The 23,075-nt window shown below is 45.4% G+C and overlaps 1 protein-coding gene across 8 annotated transcripts in view; it reads left to right on the top strand.

The window, feature by feature from the left end:
• The first annotated feature begins 1,822 nt into the window (after positions 1–1,822).
• Positions 1,823–23,075, top strand: part of Lef1 (lymphoid enhancer binding factor 1) — a 107,095-nt gene continuing 85,842 nt past the window's right edge. Inside the window, exons 1-4 of one of the 8 annotated variants that reach the window (XM_051185494.1) lie at positions 1,823–1,840; positions 2,700–3,542; positions 5,657–5,723; positions 7,130–7,263. In XM_051185494.1, coding sequence (XP_051041451.1) covers positions 3,336–3,542; positions 5,657–5,723; positions 7,130–7,263 — 408 coding nt within the window. In that variant the 5' untranslated portion in view covers positions 1,823–1,840; positions 2,700–3,335. Of the gene's footprint in view, positions 1,841–2,084; positions 3,543–4,021; positions 4,686–5,656; positions 5,724–7,129; positions 7,264–23,075 lie in introns of those variants that run through there. The other 7 variants (XM_051185493.1, XM_051185496.1, XM_051185491.1 and 4 more) reach the window with 7 other exon arrangements.

The following is a 23,075-nucleotide window of genomic DNA, read 5'->3' as shown; positions in this document are numbered from 1 at the left end:
CAAAGGAGGGTAACCGCAAGGTACCAAACGCACCCACCTATCTCAGTTTGTTTGTAAGCCGTTCTCACTAGGTACTGCGCCAAAATTTCCCATCTTCTTGAGCTCCTAATCTCCGGGACACCTGGAGCTGAGCTCGGTATGACTCACAGAGTCCAGATAATTAACGCGAAGGAGAAAATGGGAATTCGAATTAGTTGCAACACTTAAACAGGGAAGATGTAGAGCCGTCATTTAATCTCCTCTTGGCTTTCAGAAAATACCCTCTGGCCATTCTTCTTGCCCCCTCCCCCTCTGGGTCTGATGAAAAGGACCGATCTACTCAGGCTGCTTTGATGAAACTGCATCTTCTAGGGTTCTTTTGCTCAGTCCAATTGGCGCACTCGGAGGAGGAATTCTGACTTTGTTAAATTTACATTAGCAGGAGCTGTAAATGTCTAAAACTGTGTTTCCCCTCTCACCGTCTACCATACTAACAGCGATGGAGGTTACATACCATCACTATAAAAATGGATTCATTCCCAACCCTCATTACAATTATCCCTGACACCTTGAAGTAAAATGCCATTTTTGGTTTTCTTCTGTAAGGCATGGCTTTGTCGATTAGTTAATTTCTAAAAGTTTTCGTTTTTCTGACTTCTTTCACCAGCCTCTTAATTGTTCCTAAATCTATCAGTTTACACACGACGGGTTGGGACATATTACCTATTAATTACATATTACCCATGGGACCAACTGAACTGATATATAGCTTTGTAAACTACACCCTAGCAAGCTCCCAGACTGGTAGTTATCAGTGAGCTAAGCTTTAAATGCTTACTTAAAGAATGGTTAAGGTCTACAATGTCCAATAGCCCACAATTTCACCTTTAAAAGACAGATCTTTGCCTGAGCTTTCTTATGTAACGGCACTAACACATAATTCTGTGTTTTATTTTCAACTTAAGGAAGATGGAGATACAGTTCTTCCCGTCTCCTGTTTACTGTCCCCAGGTTTTACAGATGGCTACTGCACTGGTGTGATAATTTCGCCTGAACATTTGACTGCGGGGAGGACTTGAGAACTAAAGGACAAAAATGTCACGTTTCCAAACTTAAGTCTCACTTACACAGTAACTTTCACAAAGCGTCTCCCTTAAAAGTCCCATTCTTTTACAGAATGCATCGAAGAGACAGTGGGAACTGGGAGGTTTTTTGAGGTTGGATTCGGATTTACATCCTCAAGAGTCTCTTTCAGCGTTGTTGTCCAGGATGTCAGCAATTGTGCAGTCATGCCTCCCTCTCCTAGGTCCTTCTTTTCCCTCGTTTTGGGACGTATTTTCATTTTCTGCGAGGTCTCTACACACTGAGTCTTGCATAGCCGAAGGAAAACCCACGTCCATCCGATGGTAAGGGCACAATGAAAGCGATAGTGTTTTAGAAGCGATAATTAAGGTTCAGTCTTCATTCACCTCCTCCTTCCTGGTCCTCTCTCCCTGGTAAGGATGGAGATGTTCCCCTTGTCTCCGAAGAGAGTGCGATATTGTACACGCCACACAGTCACAACTCTTTTTCTCCTGCTTGTTGCGTCTCTTCTCTCTGGTTAGGTGAGCAAGGAGTTACATTTTCTCTTTTCCCTTCTCCTAGTCCCTAATTCTCGCCTCATTCCCTCTGTCAGAGCATCTATCAACGTGGTGTCGACCACAGCGCCCGCGGCTTTCTCTTTCATCTTCCTCCCCTTGCCTGAGTGAGGGGGCTAGAGTGGGCGGGCGGAAAGGAGGTGGGGGAGAGGCTGGCAAAGGGGACAGGAGTGAGTGGGGTAAGAGAAGAAGAGACGCTTAGATGATGAAGTTAAGCCGTTCAGGTAGAGTTTCTTGTCAATTTCTCCTTGGCCACAGCGTGCTTTGGGTGGGTTACAAGCAGCACCCTGTCCTTCTCCAGGTTGAGGGGTTTGGTTGTTTTTTTTTTTTCCCCTCCAGACATGCACGAGCGCGCGCCCGCGAATGCACCCCCACGGCGCCCCCCAAACTATGACTTGTCCTCCAGGTGCTGGGAAATGTACTAGAGCTGGGGGAGAACCTGGATCTCCTCCTCCTCCTAGCAGACTCCCTCATCCCCACCCCTCCAGCCAGCAGCCAAGGAGAGCAGGAGGCGGGGGAGGGGCGGGGGAGGAGAAGCGACGCAAGTGAATAGCTTTGCAGCGCCGGCTAGGCGCGCCGAGGAGAAGCGGTGGGAAGGCGCAACCGCTCACCTGCTGGGCAGCGCGCACAGGAGGGACCCGGGTGCGCTCCCGTGGGCCCTGGCATCCGGACTCGCCCGGAGCCTTGCAAGCGGCCGCGCTCCGGGTATTCCCCGCCCGGGCCTGGAGGAGCCGAGGGGCCACCGGCAGCTCTTTGCTTTGACAGAGGGGAGGCGGGGAAAGAGGCGAGTAACAGCGCCAGCGAGCCAGGCAGAAATTCGAGCCGGGAACAAAGAGGAATCGGGCTTGTGTGTGTGTGTGTGTGTGTGTGTGTGTGTGTGTGTGCGTGCGTGTGTGCGTGTGCGTGTGTGTGTATCGGCCCGAGCTGCGGGCTGGAACATTTGGGCCCGAGGCTCCTGCTGTGACTCCCCAAGATTACGCCGTGCCAGCCACTGTCGATTCCCAGAGCTCACCAGCACAAACTTTATTCTTGGCAAACTTCTTTTTCTCTCCCCTCCTCCTCCGTCCCCCCTCCCCCCAGCAGATTAAATGCTCCTCCAGAAGGAAAACCGAAGCGAAAGGGAAGGAAAGCTCTAACACGGACGTCTGCAGCCCGGGTGGCTCTTTATTGTTTACCCTTCAGGAAGTGGACTTTTCGGTATTTTCTGATTCTCCTCGCACCTCTGCTGGGGCAAACGGAGCCTTTTGGCCCAGCTCTCAGCTTCTCGAAAACACCAACTCCGAAATCGGCATCCGAGGAAACCACAGTGGAGAAGTTTTGCACGGTGACGCGCCACGGGACCCTCCTCTGCACTTTGGAAAGTCGTATCCCCTCCGGAACCAGCGTTCTCGGCGCATAGACCCCAGCAAGGCGGGGTGGCCACCCGGCCTTGGCAGCCTAGCCTAGCGCACGCGGATCGCCGCAGACGCTCTCAGAGGCGCCGGCGACTGCCGCCCTCGCAGTCTGGTGCCCTTCGCCCCGGGTGAAGAGGGAAAGCGTCGCAATCGCAGGGCTCCTGCAGCTGCTCCGGCAGCGGGCCCCTCGCTTTCCCATCCCTCTTCCATTCATAGTCTTCCCACACTCAGTCTTCCAACTCTCACCCACACACACACCGACCCCCTCTCTTCCTGCCATCGCTGAGTGCTCCCGCAGCGGAGCGGAGATTACAGAGCCGCCGGGATGCCCCAACTCTCTGGAGGCGGCGGCGGGGGGGACCCGGAACTCTGCGCCACCGATGAGATGATCCCCTTCAAGGATGAGGGCGATCCCCAGAAAGAGAAGATTTTTGCCGAGATCAGTCACCCTGAAGAAGAGGGAGATTTAGCCGACATCAAGTCATCCTTGGTTAACGAGTCCGAAATCATCCCAGCCAGCAACGGGCATGAGGTGAGTGGGCCGCTGTCCCGAGAGGCGTGACGGGTCCAGGGGACGCAGGGAGGAAGCAAGCTAAGCGCGCGGCCACTTTGGCCTCTGCGCCCTGGTCCCTCGGGCTGGGCGGGGAATAACGGCCCCTGGTCCACGGTGCGCACGTGTGTGAGCGGCGGGCAGGGAAATTTATTCCAAGTGGGTCTGTGGCTAAACGGTAGTGGATGGGCAGGAAACGCTGGCCTTTACCCGACCGGTTTCGTCCTCCGACGTTTCAGCCGGGCTGAGGGGCGCCATGCATTAAAAGCAGAGATGTCTGAACACGACTGCGAAGTCCATCCTAGGGTAGATAGAACACAAAGTGCATCCGCTAGCTTTCTTGGTACAGTGTGCAAAAGTGCGTTAAACCACCGAGGCTCCTAGGAGCGGAGCCTCAGGCGGGAGGAAGAAGAGGCGGGCGTGGGCCGGCCAGGAGGGGCCGTCCCAACCGCCACGGGGTAGGGCGCGCGCCCCAACTGTGGGGGCGTTGCGGGGCCGGGTCCCCAAGCCGGCTAGGCTGCTGCGGGGAGCCGTGGGCGAGCCGACCCGAGCCACCCAACAGCATAGCCACCGCAGTGCTTCCGCCCGCAACCCCGGCACTTAAAGTGGAAAGAAGGGCGTTTATTTGGGGTTAGCAAGGCCTTGGATCTCTGCAGAAGAAAGGCGAGCCCGAGAGCCAGGCGACAGCAGCGGAAGCCGGGCCGCGGCTGGGGAGGAGGGACACGCTTTATCAGATCTAGGGGCCAGCTGCAGGCGATGGCGCTGGTAACCCGAGTAGAGTAAATAGAGCCACGTGGGTGCCAGCGCGAGAGAGCAGAGAGCCGGGCCGCGCGCGAGCATCGGATGGGCGTAGATCCCCAAAGCCCACACCTCAGCGGCCGCTCTGGCTCAGCAGCTGGGGAAACCTCACGGGGACATCCAGTAGAAAAGTTCTGATAGCCAAATGATGTCCCCAACGTTTTTTCCTCCCAGAGAAACTTGGAGAGTAAACCGTTTTCCTTAAATGGCAGGCTTCTGCCCCCACCCCAAAGGAAGGGTGGTTTCGGGGGCGGGGACATTTTGGGTTTAAAGAGTACCTTTAAGAACACCTCAGAGTTACCTACCCTCTCTGTCCCGATGGCAGGGGTGAGTACGCATTTGAGAAGGCTGGGGGGGGGGAGGGGGAAGGTTCGTTCCTAGAATATAAGAGGGCTCTCTGTTCCCAAAGTCCAGCAAAAAGTAAGTGAAGGTGGCTAGTGTGCAGTCAAAATGAAGTTTAAAAAAAATCTCTGTGTGCCTGAAGAACGAGGTCGCCTGGAGGACACAGGTTCAAAGAATCACACACTACCTAACCTCTGGGACTTTTTTGCCAGAGTGGCCTCTAATAGAGTAGTCCACAGATTTCCAGCCACCTCACGTTTCCACGGTTTACTAGTAGGAAGAGAAAAGCAGTGTTTTGGAAACCGAAAACTACTGGGGTTGGGAGTTTGAACTGTGCATCTTCCACGGAAGATGGTGAAGGGCTGATACCGCTGATTTGCACGTGGTTGAGTCGGGTCGGTGGCGCTTACCAAAACTGATATTAACTGGGCTACCTTTTAGGTGTCTGTAACCCGACTCTCAATTTTCCCTCCCTTTAACCACAGACCAGTTCTACTCTGATAGCCTCATAGCATTCAGCCTTTAAGTTGTAAGTGAACGCAGATCCGGCTAGGCTAGGAAGCCTTTTAGGCAATTTCCTTAAGACCTCAGCAAAGTGGGTTGTTTTGTTTACATTTCCAGATCTCATTTTCAGTTACTGTATCCTGGTGGCATTTAGTCAGATCCTGTCAAAGTGAACCAAGGGGCTAACATATCCTAGAAGATGGATTGTTAGAGCAGGACAGGTCATCCCACATTCTTATTCTTTTTTTTTTTTTTTTTTTTTTTTTTGCTTCCATTTTTACCTTTTGATCCCGAGTACTTAAAACATCACTCAAAAATACACTTTGAAAAGATTTTCCTGTACTCAATCAAGCCTAGCCTGTCTTTCTTTGAATTACCAGCAGACACACCATAACTGTTACCAACTCTAAGATGTTCTTCTTTCTTTTGGGGGTGGCTACCCATGCCATTAGGTGGTCAGGCAAGCACAGCCCTCTCAGGAGACCTACCATGACAAGGCCAGAGAACATCCTGATGACGGTAAGAAGCCAGATTTCTCTTTTTCCCCACTTTAACAGAGGATATTTACAATTTGAGTATCTGGTTGTGACCCTGCCATCTGAGTTCAGTAGGCTGGGACCAGATAATCCCAGAATGTGCCCATGTCAGTACTGTTTCAACATAATAGGAAAGAAAGCCCAGAAACCCAGTCTCTCTCTCTCTCTCTCTCTCTCTCTCTCTCTCTCTCTCTCTCTCTCTCTCTCTCCCTCTCCCTCTCCCTCTCCCTCTCCCTCTCCCTCTCCCCCTCTCTGTGAGTGTGTGTGTGTGTGTGTGTGTGTGTGTGTGTGTCCCTGAATGAATCTGGGCCTTTGGGTTTCCACATTCTCAGAGAAGAAGGGATGTTTCTGAGCAGTATTTTTCAGCAGTAATAATTTAGATTCTTCATTTGCAAAACTGTGGTGTGTAGTTTCTAAGTACAGAGGAGAAAGAAGACAGTGTGTGGACAGATGGATCAGGGCTCTGTAAAACTGAGCTTAGCTTCTAAAATATAGACAAATATCAGAAACTGCACCTATCAAATGATAGACATTTCCCCCATTGCAATTCGTGTCAATACTTAACGCCCCCCCCCACACACACCCCTTCTTTGCTCATTCTAAGTTTACTCAGATCACCATACGGTTCAGTTGTCAATCAGTTGGCATCTCTGGTCTCCTTCAATTACTTAACAATTGGCCTGTCTAGAATGGAATGTTTGTACATTCAGTGTGGACCTAAGGGCAGGGAGAGAGCTGTATATCAGCCTTCTTGGCAACAAGTAGTTATACAGATTAAAAGTAAAAGAACATTTCTTTGGCAGACAGACGTAAGTTTAGCCATGAAATTAGCTCTTCCAAAGGTTAATTCACTACAAATTTGGGTTTTAACCATAGGCTAGACCCAGTTTTCTCCTTAAGAATTTGTTAGAAATCCAGAGGTACGGGTGGAATTTTTGAGTTTGTGTAAAAGGAGACTTCAAATGTAGAAATATGTATGTGTGTTGGGGGGTAGATGGCCTCACATATTAGTTCAATTTTAAGTTTGTGTGTGTTCCCTTGTGTTTCTGTATTTCTCAGTCCAATTGTTAGCATTAGAACAAATTAAGTTGGATGAATAACACTTATTTTTGTAAAAACATCAGTCAGTAGTGGAAGTAAATTGAACCACATGTTTTTCAAAACATCTGTTCTGCTGTTAAGCCACTGGAGAGCACAAATACTGTCAATCTAAAATAAAGCGTAATAACCCAGTTGTTTATTTTATAATATTTTATGTAAACTCTGGCTTGTCTTAGAAGCAAGAGATTTTTCTGATGAAAGCGAAAATAGTTTGATACAAAAGGAAAGGGAGGTCGATGCATCTTCGATTTTATTCATTTATTTATTTATTTATCTGGATTCTCCCAGGAAAGCATCCTGATGGAGGCCTGTACAACAAGGGACCCTCCTACTCCAGTTATTCTGGCTACATAATGATGCCGAACATGAGTAGCGACCCATACATGTCAAATGGATCTCTTTCTCCACCCATCCCGAGGACAGTGAGTAGCATGCTGATGTTGAAAATTATTTTCAGACGTGCAAATTAATTTGTGTTTCAACAGAATGCTTATTTCTTCAAGCACACTGGCAATGCCTTCATTGTGTGTGACTAGTCATCACTCGGTAAGAGCTGTGTAAGGAATGGCAGCCTGAGGACAGCGCTGTCTTTATGTCTCCCGTTTGGATTTTTTAAATTTAGGCTAACGTGCTGAGACGAATAAGTAAGTAGAGGACCACAAATTATGGAACCATGTGGAGCCAAGTCAACAAGCCTATGGTTTTTATAAGAGCTATGTTTCTATGCTGATGATTGGGGGGGGGGGAGGAAATGGATTGGATCTTTCAGTCAACTAAGGGTCGTTTAGGGGCTCATTTGGACCTAGACATTCAGGCTGTTATTCTGGCTTCTGAAAATGTCTTGTTTTTTTTATCATATTAGCTATTGTTTATAAGGAAGGCAGATGAGCCATTTTCACGGCATGTCAGTTGGGAAAGTATCATCTGAAGATCAAGTAGTGAAAGTCGTTGCCATTTTTAATCTTTTGGGCCAGTTAACTTGAAGTTGTAAAACTAAATGCAGTGTCGTACAAGCGCACTATGCTAGTGTGCTCAGTATTATGAAGGGTTTCACGTTTGTCGTTTGGTGTTTCTTTCCCTTTAATGGGGGCAGGGTTGGAGGCCTTGCGTAGTAACTTGTAGAGGACGGAGGACATGCAATTGTACTGGTTACTGTATGTACTCGCGCTTCTTAGGAAGCTGCAGAGGTTGTCATTAGTTACCTGTTCCCAGCCCCATTCCTCCCCCAGGGAAGCAAATGTAGGGATTGGTCTCAGTGACTTCTTGGGGCCAATCTGCAGTCTCAGTGGGAGAGACTTAATGCTTCCCCAAACTGAGAAGTCAGCAACACTTGGGGGAAGGGTGTCACTGAGGCCTTAGTGACAGAATCTGAGAGCTGGGAGGTTCACTAAGGAAACAGAGAGGAAGTTGCTGGTAGTCAATTGGAGTGCTTGTGGCCATCTTTAATGGTCTAAGCCCTTGATGGTTGAAATGATAGGTGTATGGAGTGTGTGGGCCTTGTGATTTCAGACTTCGTGATAATTTTTTTTTATACAAATTTCAGACATCTAAACTCGGGCAGGGGACACAGTTTTTCTCATCTTTATAAAGCAGTTGAAATGGAGCTCATGGGGACCAAATCTTGGAGCTTTTGTGGTGTTCATGTTATAAGGAATGATCCCTCCTATTATTTTAAAACATTTCAAATAGTTAATGATATTTAATGTCTGTGTAGTATGTAGGCTCCTCTGCCAAAAGTGTGGATAAACTAATAAAGCAATTGTAGTCTACTATTTAGAGATTATCCCCAACATACTTCTGGGTTTTAAAACTTATAGAAGACTTGCTGAGTCAGAGAGACAAATTATACCTGATTTTTTTAAAACAGTTTTGCAGGGTTTTTGTTTTTGTTGTTGTTGGTTTTTTTTTTGTTTTGTTTTGTTTTGTTTTTTTGGGGGGGATATTTTGGATAAGGAACAGTTGAAGATTTGGTGGAAAGGCTAAAAGGTCAACACATAATCTTTTCATACAAGTTAGAGTTTTGGTAATAGGAATTCACTGCCAAGGCTGCTTGTTTTTCCCATAAGTACAGTTGCACTGAATTGTGGTTTATTCCATGGGGAGAAGGGCTGCTTCTCTCCCCAGACAAGAAATTGGAGAAATTAGTCTAATAAACTTCCTGGTATTTATGCATAACTCTTTCAAATATTGACAATTACCCTTTTCCCTTTAAGCTAGTATTCTGTCTTAGGTCTCTGTAGCCTTCTCGGATTCCTCCAGTGTATTCTTTCTGGGGTGTGTGTGTTTGTGTGTATGCCTGCACGTGCGCGCCTGCCTGCTTACTTTATATCCCAGCACAGTTTTGAAATGTCGATAGGTTGGATATTTATTGTTATGTATGTCTTAAAATGTTGACACCCATGTATCAGCCATTGATTGCTTAGGGAGGATTTGTGGGCTGAGTAAATGTCACTAGGTGTAGACGGTGTTCAGAGAACCGTTATTCTATTTTCTGGTGCCTCTGCTGAATCCTCTCACATGCTAAAATGCATTCATGTTAGGTATGTTTTATTGAGAGACCCTGCAGTTTGCACAATTCCAGAAGCCTTTCAGTTTTAACCACAAGGCAATGTCAATTTTTTTTAGAGTCCAACTGAAGTGAGTTACAATCTTTGGTTTTTAATACCTAACAGCTGTTTGTAGTGTTCTTGAGATCAAAAACATTTTAACCGGAAGGCAGTCTCTCTTCTTCACCCTAACCACACTTCTGCTGTCTTCCTCCTTCCTTCTGCCCTCAGCAGGACTGTTTGTGTCGCTGACATCAGCAATGGCGGCCCTTCTTAGAGGGTGTCAGGAGCTGGGTGACCATTTGCATTCGGTCTTTAGGGTTGGGGCTTCCCTGGGACTTGGATTTGCATCACAAACAAATCCTGGTTTATTGCATCTGCTGCCTGTGAGAGCTGGGGAGAAACATCTGTGGGTGGGAGAGGCATCAACTGGGCCCCTCTCCTTTCTGTGTCTAACTGCAACCCTGAGAATCCCAGCTGTGGCCAACTGGCACACACAGGGATGCCCCTTCTGAAACTTCATCATAACCATATGCGGTTGCTCCTGCTTTAAGCCAGGCCAGGCATCATGGAACCTATTCAGGAGAACCGCCTTCCACCCATCCACCCTTTCTCCTCCTGCAAGGGTGTTTCAGTTGGGACTTCCTTCTAAAACTGTCTCTATCAGACATCTTATGAATGGGTCTCTCCTTTATTTTTTAAATGCAAAGTTTTAGTTCAGTAAAATTGAGCAGTCAGGGGAAAAACAGCCATGACAGGCCGCCGGCTCTTCAAGCACAGCCATGAGAAGGTGTCCCAGCACAGTGTGGACAGATCCTTAGCAGAGAGCTTCTTTAACATATGAAAGTTCCCAGCTGGGATAAGATTAGCCTGTGGTCATCTTGAGCGTCAAACTTCCATTTGTCTTCCCTGTAGCCCAAATGGTTAACACCTTCCCAGAGAAGCCTGCCTTTTCTCTCCTGATGCCTGGGGAGAGAGTGGTACCAGAGAGCCAGAGAGCTGCTGCCCAAAGCAGTAGCTCTGAGTCCTGAGAGCTTGGAACTTTGTGGGTCTCTGTGATCTTCCCTGAGAGCCCTTTAGGTAGGGAAAGGGAAGGTGTTTATTGCCCCATTTCAGATGCCTTTAAAGCCCTTATTTTTAACGTATGACTTGCTGTGGACATGTTATGGTCATGCATGTTTAATTATTTAGAATGATTTGATCCTATCGGATGACTCTTCCATCATCCGCATCTGTCTTTCAGACCAACAGATTTGTGTCTGTTCTATCTCCCACCATGTTTTTGTATGGGTTTACAAACAGCCAGGATTTGATTTTTGTCAGTGTTCACATACAAAGGAATTGAGGTGGATTTAGCTAACCATGAAGCCCCTGAATACTGCTATACCAATGTTGTATGGCTTTGAAGCAAACTGTAAAGTACATAAACTTGGAGAGAGTGGCTATGGTCTGTGCCTCATTAGAGGCTTTTAAAGGAGGAGGCTCCTTGTCCTGCAAGGGGCGACCTAATTTGACTTCCTGACACATTAATTTTACCTTTTTGAATCCAGCTGTTTTAATTTCTCACAACTAAGTAAGCTGGCTTTTCTCTCCTTCCCCTCAAGCATGGGATATATTTTCAAAGTGAATTCTGCGTAATATTTGTATGTGGCTGTCAGGAGGTGTGGCAAAATTCCTCTTCAGAGTCCCCGTTATTCTGTTTGACCCCTCTTCACTAGCTGCTACCAAGTTGAGAAAGGCACATAATTGAGAAGAATTTGGAGCAATTACCTTTGCTCCCCCAGATAGCCCTGGTCTCTAATGATGTTAATTACTGTAGGGTCCCAGGGAGCCATGCTCCATGTGGCCCTTTAGCAGTCAACACTGCATTTACAGTTAACGTTTTTGTATGCCTGTTTATTCAGAAAGACCAAGGTATTGTAACGTCACTAACGCAGATCACCAGATCAGAGTGAGAAGAGGTCACTTGTCGCTGTTTGCTGAATCGTGCTGTTTTAAAGCAATCACACATCCGGGTCCTGATCCCAGCTTTACTCGCACCAGCTTCCTTGTTCTAGTTCAGTTTTCACTCCAGACACACACTTTGGAATGACTGGCAGAGCTGGAGTTTTACAAGTAAGCCCACTTGGCCTTGAACTTACAGCCTCGAAAGCAAGCCAGCTGTGGAGTTTTTAAAGGTGAATTTGTTATATCTGTGAATGACATTTTTTGAGCAATCAGTGCACTCCCGTTTTTTTTTTTTTCCTGACTCCTTTGTTCTTCATTTACATATCATGGATAAGATAGGGATTTTATGGATTGGTTTCCCTTTGATTTTGGAGAAAGGCTTGGAGTTTAAAAATAAAACATTGCAGTGTCGTCTGTGGCAGCAGAGAAAGCATGTGTGCATTACTTCCAGATAGATGCAGCACTCTACAGCAACCATACCTCAGGAGTTGCTGGCATAGGACTGAAGGTTGTTTTGTTTTTGAAGGTGTGCGTTTTAAAGCAGTGCTCTCTATAAGCAACTGTGACAAGCTGGTGCAGGCTGCAGGAAGCCAGTACCCTGGTAATGGAGAATTAGTAGCGCTCATACCACTCCAGCAAGCATATGCTCACTTAGAGACGGCTGAGGCTGTGGCAGTGTTTGCCTGCCATGCACAGAGCAGCACACATCTGTACACACATCTGTAAACCCAGGACTTGGGAGATGGAAGCAGGAGGGTCAGGAATTCAAGCTAACCCTCAGCTACATAGTGAGTTCTGGGATAGCCTGAGCTACAAGAAATCCCCTACCAAGAGGTGGGGGGGGGGGCAAGAACAACAAGTAGTACCCATAGGCTTTATTGAAATAACTGTTAAAAATACACTCATAGAGAGCGGGATAGGTAGATGGCACAGAGGTTAATAGCACTGGCTGTTCTTCCAGAGGTCCTGAGTTCAATTCCCAGCAACCACATGATGACTCACAACCATCTATAATGAGATCTGGTGCCCTCTTCTAGCATGCAGGCAATCATGCAGAACACTGCATACATACTAAACTAATCATATATTTTTTTTTCAAGATCAAATTTAGTAGCACACACTGGTAGTTATAGCCAGCTGCTTGGAAAACTAAAGCAGGAAGACTGAGTTTAGGAGTTCAAAGCCAGTCTGAGCCAGCATAGCAAAGTGTGTGTGTGTGAGTGTGTGTGTGTGTGCGTGCACATACATTATTAGTAAATTCATGATTGTCTTTTAAATATTGTAACTTGAAATTTTTAATTTAATTTTATTCATGTATATGTGGTCTATATAGTGCATACCAATGAATACTGTTGTTAAGTTTGCCAAGATGGGCATGCTTTGTTTGTGTTCTTGCTCTGAGACCACCAATAGAGTCTAACCTCAACTGGGAGGGCAGAGTCTACATTCAGCTGGCTAGAGTGGACCACAAAGCTTTCCTGGCGGACTCAGAGGGAGATAGAAGGACACTTGGAGGAGGAAAAGGAAGAGCCAAGTGGTTGTACAGGTTCTTCTGTCTGGGAAGTGGGTAGAAAGAGGTGTTTGTGTCTTCATCGTTGCTCCATCGATGTTCAGGTTTATTCCCTAACATTTACTTCTGAGTTTTTCGTTTCCTTTCTTTTAAATGAAATCACAATAGGCATGTGAGTAGAGGTCAGAAGCAGAAGACAACTTTGGAAGTTGTTCTCTCCTTCCACTGTAGAATTCAGGTCATCAGGCTTGTATGGGCAAGTGCCTTTACCTCCTGAACAATGGCCCTATTTTGATTTTTTTCTTTTTTTAGTTTAAATCACAAATTTAGTAATTGTTAACTTTCCTTATAACCCTGTAAAGGTGTAAATGATCTAATCTCTAAAACTTGGAGCCCTAAAGCCCAAAAATGAGTTAAAGCCCAACAGCAAAAGTGGAATGGGGTGAAGAACCAAGTCTCTTAATCAGAGGGCCTTGCAGCAAGTAGGGTTTGCTAACTCAGAAAGTCTGCAACCCAGCTGCTTGTGTTTTACACTTAGCAGAGGTGATGGTAAGGAACTGAGTCTCCAGAGAAGGCATTTATGTGTTGTCAACTCTAGGTCAGTTCGTCGAAAGTATGAACTTGCCTGTGTGTATCATTCCAAAGCTCTCTAGGGAATGAGTCTGTGTGGGAAATTCTTCACGGCAGCCCAAAGCAGGAAGAATTTAGGTTGGCTCTCTCACCTCCCCAGGTAGAGGCAGAAAAGCTGCATCACAGAAGGTCTGGAAATAGAATATTTTCATTTTTGCAACTATCTACAGGTAATGAATCTTTCAAAGGTCTATTATTGATCATTTCGGCTTCTCATACCCACCAATCAATAATTCTACATGGCACCTGATGGCAGTCTTGCAGAAATCACATTTTGATCTCCATTGGAGTCATTTACTACTGAGATGATAAAAAGTTCACTTATTAAAGATGATTGACCAGGGCTGGGGGGCAAAGGCCAACTGCTCAAGAGGTCGAGGCACATTTCAGGTTTTTGGAATATTTTGTAAGATCCTGTCTTGAAGAGAAGGGAAAAGAGGGCTGGAAATATAGCTCCATGGTAAATGCTTGCACAGCATGCATGAGACCCTGGGTTCCATACCCAGTAGGCAGTATGCTGGATGAATGAGCCTGTTGTTACTCAGCACTGAGAAAGATGGGACAGAGAGGTAGATATAGGGAGGCTCTGCATGACTTGAGACGGGGGGGTTGCTTCTGGGAAAGCCCCACCCGAAAACATTACCAGCCTCTGAGCTGTCACCTGCCTGCAAATTTTAAATCTCTAATTTTTAGAAATTTTTGTATTTAGAAATTTTGTATTATGTGTAGGTGTGAGCAGGCAGGCAGGTGTGTACACATGAGAGACCAGAGGCATCAGACCCCATGGAACTGTAGTTACAGATGATTTTGAGCCACCAGATGTATAAATGCTAGGAGCAGAACTTGGGTCCTCTAGAATAGTAATTGCTCAGCCATTTCTCCATCCCCTGATCTGATAGTTTTATCATAAACACCCTCAACAGTGATGGTAGTTGATCTCTTGGTCATGAGTTCATCAGGGATTGAGATTGTTATTTCACTGTGGAACAGAAGGGATGTCTGGTCATCATCAGTTCCCTTGTTCCTGGCCAGACCAATAAAGCACCAACAGGAGCTGTGTATATTCTTGTCTTTTTTTATATTTCGGATATGCTCACTCTCTCTATCAAACCAATTTCCTTATGAAATACAAGACCTGAAAGTGTCTGCTAAACAATGCTGTCTTTTAATATTTTATTTATTATCTAATTTGTTGTAGAGGGCCGTTAGACCTCTGTGCTTAAGGAAAAGTCAGTATTTCATGGTATGTTCTGTTTCCAGATAATATCTGATACTGGCTCATTGGAAGAATGGGAAGGGATGGGACCAGAGCCTCAGGAGGATCCTAGACACCGAGAACAAGTAGAAATGTGGTGGCTTTTTCCCACAAGAACACAGAAAGCACCACCCCTAAATGCCTTTTAGCATCGTATCACTAATGCTTTGCAGTTTATTCCTACTTTCTTCCAGCTAGAAAGGACAAGGTTTTCACTAACAGTTGGGACATTTATACATATTAGAAATTCTGTATAATCTGAATCTTCACAGACACATGTGACTGAGTGGCTTCTAAGCCAGCGTGTGCCATAAGTTGATTGAGAACATGATTTTGAGCCTTTTAGGGCAGCACTGATGGAGGGAGGTCCAGGGTGAGATGTCAGATGACCTGAGGCCTAGTTCCAAGTCTGTTGCCCTATTCTGGAAATGTCCCCTTCTCCAGCCTTTGCTTTCTCATTTACAAAATGGCACCCTCCTGTGTGGCTGGCCTGCCTGGCTGTGCCAGTGGAGCTCTGGGGCACAAAGCCTGTGAAAGTGTTGTTTCCTAGCCGAGAAGATAGAATAAGAGTCTAGAATGATATGAACCGGTACCAAGACTGCCTCTTGGTGTAGGACTCCTGTAGCTGTGACTGGTGTGTGGCTGGACAAAGGAAGGCCACACGATTCTGCTTGTGCCATGAGGCTGGCTCAGAATCTGGAGCCCGGTTCGCGAAGGCCTCACCCTAACCTTTGGGAAGTGTTTAGGGGCTCTGCAGCATCCTTGCCTCTTTGTAGTGGTTTTCTTGGGCTCCCTTTCTCTCATTCTCTCACCTTTAACACCCGACTCTCCTCTAAGGAAGTGCGATGTGTAAGGGAATAGCTTCCAAATTCTCCCTTCCAGCATTTGATAGGAAGTTAGTTATCAGAGAACCTGTGCTCTCTGCCTGGCGCAGGAGTAAGTCGATTGGGGTTGGAAGGGGTTCTTCCCTTAACCTTTTATCATGGAAAGGAGCTTGAGGCCCTGGGGATGTGAGGACAAAGAGTTGGCTACAGTTTTCCCATTACATTTTCTTCTGGCTTGAATCTTTCTATCTGTCTTGGACCAGAAAAACATCAGGTCCGAGGGACATGTCAGCTGGGCATTGAGGGGGAAAAAATCGGTCTGTGGAAAGTTCCAGTTTCTGTAATGTCTCCGGCAATAAGGTGCTTTGTAGACTCACTCTAGTAACTTGGATCAGGAAAAAGACATGGGATGAGATGAGGGTTTGGCTTGATAGTGCACAGAGCAAGGACAACAGCCTGACTTCTGTCAGTGCTGTCAGTGCAATATCGTCTTATTTCAAGTGTATTAGACTTTAAATTTAGATTCTTAAAGTCTGAGACAAAAAACAAGAGTATTAAAATGAAAGACATGTTTACCATTTACTACTATTTAGCAAACGAGCCAGCCCGCAGGGTTAAGAGAATCAACTCTCTTGAATATTGCTCAGCATTTTTTTTTTTGTTTTTGCTTGTTTTTATGAGTATGCTAAAATTCTTAGATTAATAGTCAGTATCACTGTTTTTTGCTTTGAAGTGGAAATGGAAAACCAAAGTGTAAGAAAACTACTACCTGGTACTTTAATGTTCACATGGGTTAACATCAGCGTGTGGTGGCGCATGCCTTCAATCCCAGCACTGTGGAGGCCGGGGCTGATCCCAGAGGGCAATCTCCACTGTCCAGCATCATTTGGAAAGCTTCCCAACAATCTGGAGCAGTTGCCTTGCAGATCTCATCTCACATCCTCGCTTCTCCTGTGTCTCCTGTCCCTGACTGGGTTCTTGGGGCTCAGTGTCCCTGAAATACCCCATTCATCCTCTTGTCCACACTTAAAGGGGCAGAGCAGAAGATGCCACCCCCATGGAGCATTTTGACAATTTCTCCTACAACTTAGAGTGAGTGGCCTTGCTCTCCTGTAAATTTCTACACGGTTTTCATGGTTCTTTATGCATTTTAAAAACAGATTTTATTTTAATTTTATGCGTGCTTGGTGTAGGTATCTGTAAGTGTGTGAGTGCAGTGATACCTAAAGAGGCTAGAGGTGTTAGAACCTTCTAGAGGTGATAATGAGCCACCCAACATGGCTGCTGGGAACTGAACTCAGGTCCTCTGCAAATGCAGTAAGTGCTCTTAACCTCTCCAGCCCCTGTGTATACATTTTTTTTTTTTTTGGTATGAGCTGGGTATCTCCCATATCTATTTCTTAAACCATCAGTTCCTTTGAGGATAAGAATAGAATTTTAATCTTCTGTTACCCACCAGATTTTATACTGCATTCCATGTCACAGCTTGTTCACCAGATGTTTAGTGACACAAGTTAGGAAGTTTCAAACTTCAAGAGTAAAAGGTGACAATGCCCGATACCAGTCCCTATGTAAATGAGAACTCTTAAAATGTATGTATGGATTTGTGCTGACTCCCAACGCTAAGGCTGAGACCAGAAATTTTCATCCATTAGATAGTGTCCGTGAACTTGTTATGAAGCCATCAGTTTCAAGTGTCTGGTCTATACCAGAACTTTTCCACGTCCCATGACCACAAATGAGGTCATTTCATACTCAAGGCAACTCAGTGCTGGCCCTAACACACCCCCTCCCTCACCCCCATACAGTGGATGAGGGAGGCACAGAAGGTGAAAAATGTCGAGAAATTGAAGATTGTATGAAGAAGATCTGGTCACCCAGCTGGCCCGCAGATGAACCATGCATGGGACCTAGGCCTTGACTCTCACTGCGGGCTGCTTTCTGCAGCTTCACCCTGTCTCTTGTCACCCAGAAGATGCTGGAGGAGTTTTAAGTCAGTGGACTTATCACTAGAAGTGATTTGTAAAGAGATGTGTGGTGACAAACGAGATCCCATGTGAAAGTGTGAGCTCTCCCACGTTGTCTTTGGTGGTGAGAGCTGTCACACTGTGAGTGGGCAAGCAGTAGAGGAAAGTAGTTGGAAGATGTCAGGGTGTGCTTTGGGGTGCTCCGGCTTCAAGACCAAAGGGGGCGGGCGTTAAATAAATGGTGGGCTTAGAATGAGGAGTCGGTTTCAGGACACACATCCACCAGTTTTGCTTAGGCATCTTTCTATGTCTTCATTTTTATGAGACCCTGAGATCTAGACCCAAGTCATTGTTTAGTGAACATCCTTTTTGTTCCAGCTTTAAAAATAAACCAGTGATGCCCCACAAAATCACCTCCCTTACCTTGACCAGACTCTTCTGTGTGACCATGAGAAATAAACATGCTGCCCATGGATGGAGAGGATGGAGAGAAGTAGGATTAGTAAAACAGTGCATATACTAGTTAATGCATGTACTTAGCACATTCTGTGCTAATCCTCACTACACAACTATGGAGCGTGTACTGGGTCTCTGTGTTTCCTATGAAGAACCCATGGCAAGGGGAAGCTACTTGGTTGTTTATCCAGCCAGAGTTCAGCAACTGGTAAAGCTTGGATTCGGGCACAGGTGTGTCTCTGATGTAAGACTTAGGACTCAATCCATAAGCTAACACTCCCGCACAAAAAGGCCCTGAGAGGAATTCCCACAGCCAGTAAACTAGTTTGAGGTTGGAGAATGACTGTTAGGCTTTGGGATAATATAGATAACTAGGCTTCAGAGATGGCTTAAGTAGTAGATGCTAAGGACATTTGAAAATGATAGCTGGTTCATTCAGCAGGTAACTGTGTCATTGCTCAATATGGTTTTGAAAATTCCCTGGGAATTTTTATTGCTTAAGGGTATTGCATGTCATTTCTCCCCATATGCTTCCAAGGGAATCCTTAAGGGCCTCAGTGGTCCCCCGTTATTCTCTCCTAGTACTGGGTATGTTAACCATACAGCTGTATGCCCAGAGATTTTGCCGTGCTTGGGCTCTGGCAAACAACATAACCTACATTTTCTATAGGAGCCAGGCATTTACACACAAAACTCTTCCCAAAAGTGCTCTTTGTATGACAAGTGCTTCTGTTGTAGGATGGGTGTCACTTTTAGCAGCGAGCGCTGATGTTTCTGGTGGCATCGTGCTAAGGAAAATAAGAGAAATTAGTTTAATAATAATGGGAATCATGGTCACCCCTGGGGTGTTGCAGCAGTGGGTTTTCAGGGAAGTATTTATCAGGATCTGTCTTTTCTCTCCCAAAGGGAAATTGCCGACGCCTCCTCCCCCTCTTTCTTCTTATTTGTCATAGATATATGTGAACATGTATATATGTAATATAAAGGTAAGCCGGGGGAAACCCATGAAAGAACAGAAAAATAAAGAAAAAGTACCTAGAGTTCTGCCATTCATACGTAACAGTTTCAGTTATGTCTACCCGTGTCTTAGTAGATGCTCATAAACTCATAAAATTATTCTCTGGTAATCGTTTTGTTTTCATCAAAAATTCCATGTGCTTATTTTTCTATGTGAGTAAATATAGGCCTATATCTTCAGCTCTAGATGCCATTTGACACCTCGTTATGAACATTTTTATCTTCCGTTTTGGCTGTGAAGGGATTTGTTTTAACCAATGCTTCAATGAAGGATGCTAAAATAAATTTAGTGCCTATTTTTGTCCATGTCAGATGCTGCCTCCTATTTCTCTTGCTTTTGTAACTATTAATTTAAATGAATTACTGCCTTTGTTTGTTTGTTTTTGTTTTCATTTTAAGACAGGGACTTCTTATATACATAACCCAGGCTGTCTCAGACTTATAATCCTCCTGCCTCAGCTTCTTGAGATACTGGGATTGTAGGAATTGCTTCCCACACCTGGTTCCCTCAAGTATTCTTAATGAATGATTCAAAACTATTTCACACAAAATATATGATACTTCTCAGTTTCTTTACTGTTGCCTAGTTGAGGGTCCCCTCTAAGAGAAAATGCTTCCTTCCCATCATTACTTTGGGACTATTTACATTTTATCTCAGAAGAACAGGGCTATGAAAGTTCCTTTGACCTTGGTAGGGTGAGACAGTAACTAGAAACTCATCTTGATTCCAATTCACTAATAAGAAGAAAATTCCTATTGCTACAGTGATGTCTGAATCAACCCAACTGTTTAGGGTTAGGCAGGTTCCCTGGCCGAGTGAAGACAGACACCAAAGATGTCCTTATTTGTCACCCCCATGACATTCACTGATGGTGCTTTTCTGGATGGTGGAATGAACCCCATCATGGACAACCTCAAGGCTCACAGGTTAGCCCAGAGCAGACAGAAGCTTCTGCTCATCACAGATGCTCCTGGAGAGGCGGCAGGGAACAGAGGCAGGCCCCAGAATGTGGCAGCCTGTTAGCACAGGCTCGTAGGACTGTAGCTTTGTGTGTGTTGCTCCTTTTCTGCTTTCAGATTCGCCTGGTTAATTGGAAGCATGCTCGAAAATATTTGATTTACTTGCTAAAATGGTTTTGTAGGTAATGATTTTGAAATCCAGCTGGGGAAGCAGGTTGATGATGACGTTATTATTAATTATTATTATTATTATTACTGCTACTACCACTACTACCATCTGCATGGGTCTGGGGAGATCGCTCAGCAGTTACAAGCATTGTTGCTCTTCCAAAGGGCCTGGGTTGGATTCTCAGCGCCTACTTGATACCTCACGACCACTATAACACCACTCTCAAAATATCCAGTGTCTCTTCTGGCCTCTGGGCACCAGGCATACCTATGGCACACAGATACACATACAGGCAAAGCACCCATACACATAAAATATTTTTTCAACAAAACATGCATTTAAGTAACCCACAATGATTTAAGACAATAACTTGGAGGTATTTAATAGAGCCTTTGAATAAGTTTATTGCTGCCAGTTAACTGGGCCCCTCTCCCTCCCTGGTTTCTTTCAATGGTGCCATGTTGCTGTCTTGATCATGCCTCATTCAGAAATCTTCTCATGTAAGAGCTTTCCTGCGTGTATTCGTTAAATAACCACATTTCAAGTTGTGGTGTCCAACCTGACAGCAGATAGAGCTGGGCATTCAGAACCCCAGGAGGGAAAACAGGTATCATTTCCTTGTATTGTGACATGCCCGGGGACATCTTAAGTGTCTGGTCCCAAAACAGCTCAAGCCACTTGGCATTTGTATGAGCATATAAGCTGTTTGTTTGCACTTCTTGCTCAGAAATATTTGACTAAAATGTTTGATATCCTAAAGGTAAATAGAATATTTGATATCCTGAAGATAGTTAGAAATATAGGGAAAAAATTACTCCTTAAAAATGGTATAACTCAGTTACTGTTGATTTAAAAAAAAAACAAAACAACAACAACAACAAAAAAAAAAAACGGTCAGGAACTATGGCGAGATGTCATAATCCTTCTGGGAATAAAGCGTCAGCGTCAGCCTTGGTCTGTGAACTAGAGTCTGAAGATGATTTTGTGTCTTCCATACTGTTCAGTGAATGACATGAAGTTGGGATGTATCCAATCAAGAGCACTGGCTGCTCTTACAAAGACCTGGTTTGGTTCTTAGCACCACAAGGCAGCTTACAACTCTTGATGACAACAGTTCTAGGGGACCTGATGTCTTCTTCTGGCCGCCATAGGCACCAGGCATGCACACAGTACACAGGCATACATGCAGGCAAAACACTCATAAAATGAAAATTAATAAAATTAAAAAAAGCAACATGAAGCTAACACAAGAGTCAACTAATGTAAGTTTAAACTAATTAGACTTGATAAAGGACTTAGCTATCCAATTGTAGTAATTAAGGAGTCTGCATTTCAAGAGTAAATTTTCTCTGATAACCTGTCTGGGGACCTAGCGTGCTGGAGGAACTGTGACATCCAAGTTGTTCTCAAAGAGATGGGTCATCATTCAGGCATATATGGACTGCTTGTTTTCCTTCTTGTTTGTTATTTTAATAGTCCTGAAATGAACTCTGTGCTGTCTATGCAGTGTGGAGATTGCAAATGCGTGGCTGCTTGAGAAAGTGCTTTCAAAGGCTCTGTGAATGTTTTAGAATTCTGCTAACTCATGGTGGGAGAGAAAGGCCAGTATAGAGTTGGGCTGGATACTTGGTTCCCTTTGTGTCTTGAACGTCTGCTTGCTTTGAGCTGTTTTCTTATCTGGAAGGGAGGGGGTCACAGCAAGGGGCTGTGAACTTGGGCTAAGGGAGACATAGCAAGGCCCCCTGGCCTCTTGGGTAGCAGCCAGGCATTTGAAGCAGCTCACGGAAGGAAACCCATCCTTTCTTTTTCTCCACTTCACATTATTTCAGCAGCACTTTGAGAGATGGAGGGTTTCTGTGCTGTAGAGGGGAAGCCCAAAGTCTTATGGGAGGAGTGTGGTACGGGGCACGTGGCCTGGAGTACAGACATTATTGGCAGTCTTCGGAGAGGAACGCAGTCAGCCACACCAGTCAAGGCACCTGTGCCTAACATGGCTCTGCCTAACTGCTTGATGGGAAGGCCCACAGCGCTCCTCCTGTCTTGTCTCTGCCAGTGCTGGGGTTCCCCTCAGTGGTTTGTTTGTGTGTTTGTTGTTGTTTTTCCTAGCTTTACTTTACCTGAATTGATCACATAACAAAGATTTCACCCATGTGAAGTATGCAATTATTGGGGTTTAGTGTATTCAGGATTTCAAAGTCATCACCGCAGTCAGACAACATTGTCATCACCCCAGAAGGCAGCCTGTGCCCTCCAACACTCCCCCCACTCCCTAACCCCCCTACCCCAACTTTGCTTCCCCCAGCATCCACCCCAGGCCCCAGTTCTTATCTAAAGACTGCCCAGCTCGGGACATTTCACATGCAGAATCGTACACACAAATAGGATCATATACAGAGAATGCAGGTCTTTTGTGATTTTCTACTTTTCTTCTTTCATTTCTCTTTCTTTTTTTCCATCTGCCCCCCCTCAAAAAAAAAAAAAAAAAAAAAAAACAGGGCCTTGCTATGCAGTCTATGCTGGTTTTAAGCTTTCAATCCTCCTGCCTCAACCTCCCAAGCGCCGAGATTGGCCACTTGGCATGTCATATGGAGGCTGGGTGTTGTTCTAATGGCCAGCACTTTCTTTCCCATCTGGCTTCCCCAGGGCCACGCCTCACTCCTGGAGGTGGGGTGCTGTGTGAGGCAGAGGTGTGCGCTAGCGTGCATGGGGAGAGGGCCAGTAGATTGTACAGGGAGAAAAGAAAGCCAAAGCCAGTTGCTATTTCAGGTGCCTAGTCTGCGGTGGGAATGCTTTTGATGGCAGATCTTTTAACAGTTTTAAATATTGGATGCTGTGCTCTTATTTATGATGCATATACCTTGGCTGCACAATTTTCTTTTGACTCAGATTGCAGTATGGATGACTGTGTTAGTGATGGGAGGTAGAAGTTCCTATTTCCCATAAACTTGATCAT

This window comes from Phodopus roborovskii, unplaced genomic scaffold (assembly GCF_943737965.1).
Source record: "Phodopus roborovskii unplaced genomic scaffold, PHOROB, whole genome shotgun sequence".
Lineage (NCBI taxonomy): Eukaryota > Metazoa > Chordata > Mammalia > Rodentia > Cricetidae > Phodopus > Phodopus roborovskii.
The sequence above is the reverse complement of the archived record's forward strand: the minus strand, read 5'-3'. Positions and strand labels throughout refer to the sequence as shown.